Source organism: Lineus longissimus, chromosome 19, assembly GCF_910592395.1.
Source record: "Lineus longissimus chromosome 19, tnLinLong1.2, whole genome shotgun sequence".
Taxonomy (NCBI): domain Eukaryota; kingdom Metazoa; phylum Nemertea; class Pilidiophora; order Heteronemertea; family Lineidae; genus Lineus; species Lineus longissimus.
In genome coordinates this window covers 3,541,193-3,553,597 of record NC_088326.1, presented here as the reverse complement: position 1 = coordinate 3,553,597, position 12,405 = coordinate 3,541,193, and the positions used below count along the sequence as shown (strand labels likewise).

Below are 12,405 nucleotides of genomic sequence, written 5' to 3'. Positions count from 1 at the left end.
AATTAGCCTTTTCAGTCAAGATCCCAAACCAAGGAAATATTTGCAAGCACTTTATAGACATACCGTTCTGCAATGTGCGGGAAAACATTGCTTCTTTTCGAGTTCCGAGATTTCTCAAACACTTCCAAGTTCTTAGTGCCAAATCCAGGTGGCGCACTGTGTGTCGTCTCACCAGCTAAGACACAAATAGTTCCTTTGCAGACATTTTCAGCTTGGCTTATCCTCTGAATGGGTTAATTGTAACAATTTTGGCGTTATCTACGGGTTGAGTTGCAAATATTTCCAAGTTTTTCAAATCTAACGTTAGCAATAATTCATCAACAACCATTTTGAAAGCTTGAAGCAGATTGTCAGCTACAGTGCAATGAACACCATATCACTACTCGTAACATTTATAGCAAAACGAAGATTCAAATCATCTATGAGACCATCTTTGAGAACATCTATAGGATCATCTATGGGATACCGGGATCAACTGTTAGAAAAACTATTTACTCTCACAACAGTAAACCCAAACGATGATTTGGTCAGAGCATTTTGACTTTTGCTAGAGTTCCGTCTTATTTGACCGAAAACCTGCATGAAATTCATTCATTATTAGTTCCAGCATCAAAACGACTTCCTCATCATCAAATTTTCATGCAAGCCTGAAAATGAGAACTCGGTTTTATCAAATAGCGTTTTCAGGCAACTAATACGACAGAGGACAGATCATAGTAGTAGAACTGTCACACTGGTTTGCCTAACATGACTGATGATAAATTCGAGAAGGAGAGTTGCAAAAGCACAGAAAAGTTTTACTGAGGAGGAACATTAGATCAACGAACTACCAAACGACAGATTTGTTTTTGGTACAAAGCTCTCCCCCCTAAAAAAGCAGACTCGGGCATCCAAAAGTAAGAGCCAACAGGAAAGGACAAGTCTTTTTCCCAATGAGAATGGTGCCTGATTTTGGCTAGATCTGTCCAATGGGATAGGCAAATAAGGTATTCTGAAATTCGCTGGGTGGATTGAGCAGGAAACTTAAAGATTTGGTTGGGGCACCGTTGTGTTGTCAACAAAGTCACAAGCGGAAAAACCCTGGAAGTATCATCTGCATAAACTCAGAATCTAATTAATCAAAATATCAGAATCCCAGTGCCTATCAATTTGTCCGGCAATGAAATTACATCGCTATGGCAACGTACTTTCAATGTAATGAAATCGCAGATTGATCGAATTTTTATGGTCTTACATACATAATTAGTCTGGTACGGTGCAGAATGTATGTGGCATTGGTGCTTTGAGCAAATATCATGATCATGGCTGCAAGAACTGCAAAAGTGTCTGTGATAAACTCACATTAGGGTGTTTGGCCTACTTATTTTCAGTAAGTCCAGTAAGCCCTGTTGGATTATACCAGTGGAGTACACAGTTATCATACATTCCGATCATACCATGCCTGATATTTTTTCATGATAAGTCAGCCGGGGACAGCTGTCACTAGGAAAACATACTGAATCGTGAATGCCAACTATGCTTTGCATCATGCATCTCGGTCCTTTTCCATATTATTTTAATTCATGAATGAGTATCTATTTTGAATTGAAATAATGGAAAACAATGCCAAGGGCTCAGGAAAATGAGCCAATGGATTCACTAGCACTTGGGTGTCAGCCATAACATCTAGTTTTCAAGGTCGACAAGAAATTTTTGATTTAGGATGCAGGCTCGTAGTGAGTATTTTGGTCTTGGAAGGGCAGAGGTGACACTGGGGGACACTAACTGCTCCCCCACCCTGCCAATGGCCTTGACAGGAATGGCAAAACTTCCAAGACACGCCCCAATGCGCACTGAAGCCCTAACACATAAACTATCATATTGATACATGTACAGTAGAACCCCATTATTAAGGACACCCTCAGGACTGAGAACTGATGTCCTTGATGAAGAGTTGTCCACATAGATTGACATCTGATTGAATGGAAACAACCACTTTGTGACCAAAACCAGTGTCCTCATTAGCAAGGGTGTCCTTTATAGAGAGGTGTCTGTTAAGGCAGGTTCTACTGTACATAACATTGTGAAAAGCAGAACAACAATTTCAAGCACAATGCCCATTTCCTTCAAACATGGGATTGGAAACCTGCAGACCACAGACGCAATGGCTGCAAATTCTTTGTTTCAGGCAATAAGGCCTCCGTAAATAACTACCAATCACTGCCTACTACCAAGAAGGTCTCTGGCATTGCAATGCTTGTAGTACAACTACAACATCGTGAAAATACAAAACAAAGATTTCGAGCAAATGTGCCCATTAAAAGCTTCGAATCACTGAAGCAAGGGTCACGCTGATGCAAAACTTGGAAGCGATGAATGGATATTGGGTGTCCTAAAAATACGTTTCATATTTTTAGTGCAGGCCCAACATACGACTATGAAAAGCTGTAAGCATGATGATTCTGCAATGGGAATAATATTCAGGAGGAAGTGAAATGTATATCGGGGGTGGATGTGATGACCTAATTACAATAATATATTCATCAACACTAAATATTGTACAAAATTGGTGAGAAAAAAATACAAAAATGACCATGTTACTGCTAACATCTCATGATAATATGGTAATAAAGTACATGTGAGTGACACAGCAACCTACTTTGGTGAAAATTACCAATCGAGAATGGGTTACGGACTATTATAATGAACAGGGTGTTGGGTCACATCGCCAACCTGGGTTGATGAAGCTTTCTGGGTCCGCTGAAGCGAAATGATGGGGAAGCATAGAACTACAAATGATTTTCTTACACAGTACAAGTCGAGAAAATCATCGCGGTTCAAAATCAAATATCAGCAAAAATCGGCCTTGGGTTACCTAAGCTTTTGATTGGTACATCTATTACATCCAGAAATGTGAAAAATTCACGATGAAGTTTTAACCTGGGACCAAGCGATCGTCTGCCTTGGTACGCGACATCTTTTTTTGCAGCGGGAGTATTGTCTGACAATGGAATGGCAGTGAATGTATTTCTACAACATGCATTCAGCCACTATAGGGGCTGTTCCATCAATTAAATTCTGTCCAACAACCTATGTTCCCTTCAGAGTGGGAGTGGGTTTTTAAAACGGAACAGCAGGCACATACATGCTACACTTGTTGCATGTCCACAGGCTGTTCAATGTAACAAACACCACCCCTTGGAAAACCCGATTCAAAAGCTATAAAAGTCTCATCAATCTGAAAATGAAATCAAGGCAGATGGAAACTGGATCCCAGGTTCAAACCATTTATACTTAATCTATAAATAGATAACCTACCATCCTCTTTTGTTAATAAGTTCATGAAATTGAAATTCGACAGTGTGTCAATTGAAATGGTGAAAATAGATATCTCGAATCACCAATTTCTAAAATAAATCTGCAAAAAAATTATTTATCTATGGACTGCCTTCGGAAGATGAGTCAATTCATATCCTAATAAATTTTTTTGTCTGTTCAAATACAACACATTTTTGGACGACTACAGCCCAACCAAATCTATGTTAAATCAATACTTTCAGAAATAGGTATCTTGTGGCTCAGACATCTCATTTCATGCCGAGACAGGCAATGATAGTTCCCAAGTACATGCAAATATGGTAAAATCAAAGCGAAAATCAACAATACATTTTTTGTGGTCCAATATTGTCAGTGCTTTTAGAGACCACGGTGACAGTACCACAGCAGACTAACTTTCAAATAAAACAGATATGCTTTGCTTAACCAACAGAACACTTTGTTGAATGAGTTCAAATGGGCGATGGATGCCGCAATGCATTGTGATCACAGCACACAACATGTAGGCGACAGAAAGTTTGTCAATATTTACATGGATGATCAGTAAATATCCCAGACAAATCAAACATGGTACGTCCAATTTAGACGTGATTTCATATTCTATGTTCTTGAAACAAAACTATGTACTTTTCTCCTTTTTTTGTACACTACAATAAGGTCTGCTTTGGGTGGAAAACAATTCTTTTTTGTCCAATGCGAACAGACTTGGAATGTGATGCACACAAAATCAGATGTTTCTTTTAACATTCAAGGGTAGGTGTTGTATTGATCGAACAGCATCTTTATGAAGATTGAATATGATGGATGCTTGTTTGACAGCTGTTCCATCAACCAATACAACCCCCACTGCAGCTGCAAGGGCAACAGCTCGTATGCTTCTCTCTCGCATAAACTGCAGACAACCAGCTCATTTATCATGTTTATCACCAGTTCCCATGTGGATGCAGTTCTTTCATGATGGATCGGAACAGAAGTTTACCGATAACTTACTCAATGGCAGTGCAATTTCCTGTTTGAAACCAGACAAACAGCCAGAAAAGCATTTTCATTATTCATATAAAAACATCTGATATCGCACTAAAAATGAATGTTTTTCATCGAGTTGTTGCTAGAAGTTAATTCTAGCAAATAAAACCCACACTCCCATGACACATCTCTTGTGTCCAAGTAAATATTCGTAGACGAGTTGAACCACACTAATCAATTTCCTTTTTTAACATGCACTCTCTATGACTATTAGACATATAATCGAGAAGACAAATAATGACGATTCAGAGTCATAATCATTCCCCAATGTTGAGAAATATGAAACAGTTCAATACTTGCAATATGAGACATATTGACTCAGTCAAACTCACAGACATTGCATTGGGACACTGCGGATAATCTAATGTAATTTCGTCGTCTCCGGCAATCTACCCCAAGTCAATATTTGACTGGACATGACGACCATTTATGGCCCACACAGATATTTGCAGAGATTACACTGCAGATCCTCCATGCTATACAGTTGACTCGCAGGGTAATCTATCAAAATTATGCATGGACACTGCCAACTACGTTATCCGTACACACGACATGTAGGCTCTGTCCTTGCTCGGCATGACTCCATATATCCCTGGCCTCGTACAATCAGGATATTTAGTCAATTTTGACTTCCTACTGCTTGGAAAGCCACCAACTACAGATACAGATGTAGAGTAAATGTACATGTTCTGTCTTCTTTGCATTTTGCTGGTTTAACTTTTACACTGTTCGTCCTCAAGAATGTGGCAGAGTGACGTAAATCTGCCTCTTTTCCCCCCAAGCTTCTCTTGGAGAGATGTGGAGTCCAGCCAGGCCTCTCCCCAGTTGGTAATCAGAGGACATCCTCCAGTACGTGTTACAGCGTCTGTTCGGAGAAACCCTGGAGGTACCCTGCTCAGCCAAATGTCTACGAATTACCATACGTGGCAAGACATCCGTGTCAAGTGCTCTCAGAATAATTCAAGGACCTTGTACATCTCAGACCAAATTACCAAAAAGAATTCCCCCCAACTTCCTTTGTTCAAATAGAGCCGTCTGCCCGGGGTATCAGTATTCAATATTTCAGAAAGTGTTCTGAGGGTGCCGGCATTATTGAAAGAAACTACGTACACACCATTCCAGAAGTGTAAGGTGACACTTTCATGGTGTAGTTTTTCATGTTTTCACTATTTGCATTGGTAGAGGTATGCAACTTTGAGGTCTAAGGTGACAGCCCCATTGAATACAACATGTCAAAAGAGCGTCAGGTGACCCGTACTCTTTTTCTGCATAGAAAATTGATATCATTTCGATTATTCTGACTTGGAGAGCCGCAGGGGAGAGACTAGAATGTTCCCACCCCGAGGACACCTAACTGATGACAGCAAGCAGCACATGCTGTACACTGAAGAGGATGATCTTTGAGAACAAATACTTCCACCACAAGGTTTCTCGCTTCTCTTCAAAAGGTTTTCCCGAGGCAACATAGAGTGCGCGAAAAAGAAAACCGTGTCCTTTTTAGCGAGATTCTCATTTTGCGCCATTGTGTTCGTAAGCTGATTATAGCCTTAAAGGTTAATGAGGATAATCCATTGTGACGTGTCGATCCGTTTCTCACCTCAGCGGGACAAGACACCCCGGAGCGACTTCCATCGATTCTGTGCAATACTCAGACAAGGATTATGAAAATAGCTCGCCAATATGCACTGAGCAGACAAAGGCGAGAATATTTCACTCCTATGTTTAGAAACTGATGGGCATAGAGGTTTTTTATTTTGTAGTCTAGAATAAAACTGCATCTGAAACTACTCTGTTCGGTGTCCAAAGTTTCTAAAGTTACCAACTTCGCCAGAATCTGACAAAGTGTGCCCAAGAACTAGCTGTTGAGAAAAAATTCAAGATTTCCCAGCCATGTAAGGATTTTTTGGGTGCCGTGCCATCTTTTCTTGAAATTGAGTCTAGTTGAGGTTAACTGTTCATATTTGCAACACAATGACTTTTTCAAATGACCTTTTGCTTCTGTTGCCAGAGCCACAATAAGGTAGCATCACAGATGGGATATTGTCACCGTCTAGCAGCCTGTCGCCTTCTCATGGCCATCTTAATGGCATACTTCCAAGTTTACAATGTCCCACAGCCGAAAATGAACGACTCTTCACTCCACAGTGGCGGTAGAGTACTGGAACGACTGAACACACCCACGTTTCGTATTTTGCAAGCAAATCAATTTTACCGCAAATTCTACTCAGGTGAGGCAGTGCCATAGAGCTCACCTCCTAGGGACACGCCAATATCGATTTTAGCTCCCGTCTGTTGCAGACAATGGCACGACATTCCCAGGCCAGAGGACTGCGTATGTGTATAACACAGTCTAGATAGAGCTACTGCACTGACAATATACGTCTAATGACAGTTGAGTTTTCACTTTCAGTAATTCTGACAGCAAATTCTTGCACATGATGTTTCCAATTTTCTTGATTTTCTTATTCAAATAATCAATCAAGGGTTTGATGAATCTTTTGCTCACACTTTTTCGAAGCAGATTGCGTGGTCTTTTTATGAAATTACAAATGTACCACTACCATTTTAACCCTTGACCGTTCAAGATAACAAATATATGAAATAAGAATTGATATTAGGCAAAAGTTGGCAAAGTTAGTTCAAACATCAGGGTCGTAGCTGGCTTTTTTATCATGGTGGGGGCAAAGTACCTCTTTTGGCCTTTACGAGTCAAACATTGGCTGAAAATGAAGAAACACATTTTCGGTGACTCTTCGGGAGACTTTGTCCCACCATGCAATCACTTCACCTCTATAGCTACGGCCCTGAACATGCATAACATTGTGAATCTGAAAATTTGGCAATTTACAAAAGCCACCAATTATTGTTTACACGTTTCAGATTCACTGTTAGTGTTGACTATACAGGTTTTAAAAGTCTAATTTATAAATGAGCCAAAATGCTGTTTTGATTGTCCTATTGGAAGGGGATTTAAGCAAGGAATGTTTTTAATATAAGATAGTAAAAGCGGACAGACCTTTTGCTGTGCCTGTGTAAAGTCAAGAATGGAAAGATTACTGGAGATTTCAATGTTCAGAGCACGGCCACGGGTCACACAGGCGACCAAGTCGAGATCGCCTGTGTGTGCCCTGTGACGTCAGACAACATATTAGTAATCAGAATGTTGTACGTATAATCACATTTTTAGGAAGTCGTCAAGCCATGGCGTAAATATGCCCCGACGTGGTGATAATATATTGTCTGATGTCACTCGAATGACGACAGGAATAAAGTGATGTGGAAGCAAGAAATGACTCGGTACCACCCCTAACTTGAACAACATTCAAAATTCGATGTTAAACATCCGTCGTGTTTAAGTTAGGGTGGGAAGCCGTCAGACAGATGAGTTGACAAAGAGGACGGCCATATTTATCAAAATATTCTCAGTCTCGCATGATCAAATTTTGCACACTTCAGTTTCAGATCAAGTCAAGCCTTAAGAAGACCATGCCAGAAATTAGAAGCGTGCTCTTTCGATTCACGGAGGACAGTTTTGATAAAATGGCCACCCCTACCTCACTTGGACTAAAAACTGTGTACACCCTGCATACACAATGTATGTAATTGTAAATGTACACAGATTTTGGTCCTAGTGTGGTGAAATATACAATGCGATCCTGCACGAAATGAGACTCGATTAAGCATAGATTTCATGTCGGATGACATCCACCAGAATGTGTACATTCCTACAGACAGAATGTGGATACATTCACGAAGTTTTAAACTTATAAGGGTCCAGGGTGATACGGAATATCTTCTGCGATTTAATTGTAAAGTGGGGCAATTATATAGCCAGAGTACAATTATAGTCCTGACAGTATTGAAAAGAGTTATAGAAGTATACATCAATGTACACTGAGGCTATAATTGCACTGGAGTTATAATTGTACCATATTACCTTACCATTTTTATACCATTCTGTAAATTATTTTTTATAACTTTTTCGATGCGTTTTCGATGATCACCCTCAGTCCTTATAAGGTAAAACCTACCCCGTCTTCTAATTTACATACCAGGGTAAATCATTACAACGCCATTAACCTGTCGTTCAGAGGTTGTCTGGGCAAAAGCTGAAAAATACGCTATTTATTCAAAACTGCGCAAAAAATGATAAAAATGTTTAGACATCGGTAAAAAAGTGAGGTTACCTTCAGAATTGAGAAAAAGATACAACACCCAACCTCCAACCCAAGAATGGTATAAAAGTTAGAGAGAAAAAATTCAAAAATTCACTAAATAGGATTTTTGAATCATAAGCATACTATGATGAATATAAATTGCAAAGAGTTTCCATGGTAATGTTGTAACGCCACCTTTTAATGTCAATACATACCTCGGTCCGAGACGACAAGAGCCAGCGTCACGCTAAAAAATATTCCAGATAAAAGTCCCATATTGGCAGTCTACAGATCTGAAAGTAGAGAGAAGAGGCAAAATATGAGATTTTCGTATTACTATTAGATTAGAATTTATAAACAGAAATGTCAGGTTTAAAAAGTTATACAACTTATAGCTAGCACCCAACACAATGTCGCACAATTCAGGCCGGAATTATCATCATCATGATCACGGTCATATAACTTCTTGGATTTAGGCCCTACTAGACCAACTCGAATTACATGACATTTTATGTCAAGTGGGCCTCTAAACTTTCCTGATGAGCTTGACACATCATGTCAAGTTGGACAAGGTGAACTGGTCAAGGGTCTTACTATTTCTTCAACTTTCTTAATCTCTATGAAAGCACCCCTCCTCTCCATTTTACACAGCATACTGACCAGATGGTGTAAAATGTAAGTAAATCCTATAAGTCTCCTCCTTTCAAAGGTTGAAGGATGGATCTGCGCACAATACTAGTAGATTGGCATGCTTGAAGGTACTTCATTTCTTCCAAATGTCTTTGAAAGCACATTTCGGATGATTTATTCAGAAAAGGTATATAGGAGGGATATATCCGAAATGTGCTTTCAAAGACCTATAGGCCTAAACGCGTTTTTTTCTGTTTATCTGTTCCTTTTATTTCGAGCACTGCTAATGCCGCAAGTACCACGGCGCGAGATAAAACAAGATTGCAAGAAACGTTGTCCCTTAGATTCGTAAGTCAGGCAAAAAGAAGCTGGGTGCTGTTTGTCTAGTGTGATGGCAAAAAGGGTGCTTATTGTCCAGTCGATCTCGAACCTGGGTACCATTTGTCGGCACCCAGGACGACATCCACCCTTTCAGCGACAGTTACTGTGAAGGCAAAACTTCCCCCAGGAATGGATAGGCTTCTTGGGACTAATAATCTTTGTTGACTGGTGTGCGCTGGCCGATGTACGCTTGTACAACAGTCAAGAAGTCTATTTTCAAAGGCCAATCTGTAAACCCATGAAAATAGTCAATGTACTGGCACTATGCATGCAGACTTCAGCTGTCCACCAAACCTACTGCTGTCTCAATACATAATAAAGCAACGAGCTGTTTCAGTGCGTCTGCTTAACATACCAGCCAGACAACAAAATAGAAGTGGGTTCCTATTGGCAGCCTCGCAAATCCAATCAAATTGATCAATACACAGGGTCCTCTAAACCTCTGATATCCTATTCTCAGAGCAAACGCAGGCCATGGAACAACCTCTAAAACAATGTGTGGCATTGTGTAGACGCTATTTAGCCTCCCTTGGTGCATCGGATGTATAAACAAATGTACATGCGAGGGCCTTTTGTACAGGCACTTAACCGGCTAAATAGCGCCTATACCCAGTATTTACCGATAGAGCATGACAACTTACCGATGACAATCTGTTCAAAACGAATATAAATAATCCAAGATAAAATGAAATCAAAACTACACAAAATATCCAAATTTCAACTGAAGACACTTAAATTAAAACGAAAACCACCAAAAAGCCTCCGGTATTCACAATGGCTGATAACCTTCTGCCTATCAGTGACCCAGCATTGATCGACATTTCCCACTACAATGTTTACATAACACTATGATTCACTGACCACATTAAGACACAGCCAAATCCTGGTCGCCAAATATAGGCAACGGTTTTGATTGTTCAACCCCACTCCTGTGGCTTTCCAGGTGGGGGCGGTCGTGATGTCATCAGTTTGTGTGTACCCAGTAGTTAATTTTCTAATCCACTTTCGAGTAGTTTGGCCAACAGCGTGAATGCCATACAATATTGTTATTAGAACAGTGCATGTCTGTTATTATACAGTGTATACATGTATGGAGAGTAGCTTAACCCTTGCAAACCACCCCGAAAAGCCTGCAACAAAATTTATCACTGCAAGTTCAGGAATGATTCGTCGGAATCCAGCCATGGCAAGGGGTAGCACAGCCATCAGATTTAACCATTTTGAAGGACTTCAGACTACCCTTGAAATTGGCAATCTTTTCATTTTGAAGGAATTCCTATTGCTTCATGATTTCAACTTTTGGCCTAAGTGGTGGAGCCTTCGGTCGACCCTTAAAACACACTCAGACATGTAGCATATCAGGATGTACAGTGCAGAACAGACAAATGGGCCTAGTATGCTCTGCATGTAGGCCTATCACTGGATCATAATACATCATCGCCTACTCACACCACACCGAGTGACTCCTTGGAGAATATTTCCTGACCCGACTTCCCTTTCCGCTTCTTCAGATCATCGCTCACTCTAACAGTCAAGGAAAATCGAATGGTGCCAGGGGCAATGCACTTTGAACTTCCTGGAGGATATCATAAGTAAGAGGCTATGCAGAAACTATGAATCAGGATTGGAGTAAATATTGTGGTCAAACATCATCATTGCTTCATGACGGCAGCTCATGGCCAAGTGATGGGGGGGGGGGGCTTCTGACCCCAACACACACGAATGACATCGAGTGCTCTCCAATCAGTTCCGAACTTCCCACAAACCCCCTGAAGGTAATCTGATATCAATCATATATGATTTTGGGATTTTTACCCCCAGAATTGGCTTGCCTGCCACATTTACAAGAACATTTACCGTACACAACATTGCACTTCCTAATTAACAACCACGCTAATCACATGTAACCTCCCGTCAGGTTTACTGCTGAAGTACCCCTAAAATCGCTCGCCAGTACAATGTACATGCAATAAGGCGATCTAATCGTTTTTTCTCGCCAGAACACTTGACAACATACACCATGAATAACACACTTTATCAAGGGTAAACCATTTTCCAATGAAATTGCCACTTAGCGATGCTCTCTGTATGCGAAATTACTCTGTGCGCGGAAAGTATTTGTAAACTGTACAAGAGGCAGTAATTTTCTGCGAGACTTGTTGGCAGCGGGAATTATTCATAATGTATCCGCTGTGTGCAATGATAGCTCATCAGAAAGGATCATAGCCAAGCTTCTGCAGCATCAACTGACGAAGGAATAGGGGCAGAACTTTCCTTCATGTGTGAACATGACGCTTGTCCATCCCAGGCAAACCTGGTTCCCATTAACATAAATTTATACTCCTGGGTGGTGAGAAGCACCATTAGGTGTCTTGCCCAAGGACTTGGAGATGAAACGGCGATATTTCCCAGAGTCAAACCAACAACATCCTAATTCTGAGCGCAGTATACACGTTTCTAGAAATGGGGCGCTGAGTGTCCGAAATAGTGATGTCATAAGGGGAAACTAGGCCTTATGGTGGAGGGACAAAGGAGATAGTCATGGTTGACCAACACACTTGAATGCCTTTGATGACGGACAAGGGGGAAAAAGTTAGTTCCAATGCAAGCCACCAACTTCAGGAAACATTTATACTAACCACTATGCAGCTGAGAAAGATTGATAAGCCCAAATGTGCATGGACCCCTCTTACGAACTCAACAGTTCCACAAACACTGAAAACAGTTGAAATTCAATTTGTATCTAAGACTGATGATAGTCAGATGAGACAAGATGTTGCTGAGTCAGTTCAACAAATATACCACTGTTTATTTGAATAGACAATAGAGCTACATTAGTTGAAATTCGATTTGTATTGAACTGGAAGGAAGCTATGTATTTGTACGGAAAACTGTA

The 12,405-nt window shown here is 40.5% G+C and overlaps 1 protein-coding gene across 17 annotated transcripts in view; it reads right to left on the bottom strand.

The window, feature by feature from the left end:
- LOC135502762 (neuroglian-like) overlaps positions 1-12,405 on the bottom strand; it is a 75,607-nt gene that overhangs the window by 43,534 nt on the left and 19,668 nt on the right. For 11 of the 17 annotated variants that reach the window (XR_010449831.1, XR_010449832.1, XM_064795834.1 and 8 more), the window contains exons 2-3: positions 8,714-8,791; positions 8,394-8,450 (exon numbers count right to left, since the gene is read on the bottom strand). Coding sequence is in view for 15 of the 17 variants with exons in the window: in XM_064795834.1 (XP_064651904.1) it covers positions 8,394-8,450; positions 8,714-8,774 (118 nt within the window). In the remaining 2 variants the exon portion in view is untranslated. Of the gene's footprint in view, positions 1-7,357; positions 7,370-8,393; positions 8,451-8,713; positions 8,792-10,150; positions 10,386-12,405 lie in introns of those variants that run through there. The other 6 variants (XM_064795841.1, XM_064795840.1, XM_064795838.1 and 3 more) reach the window with 4 other exon arrangements.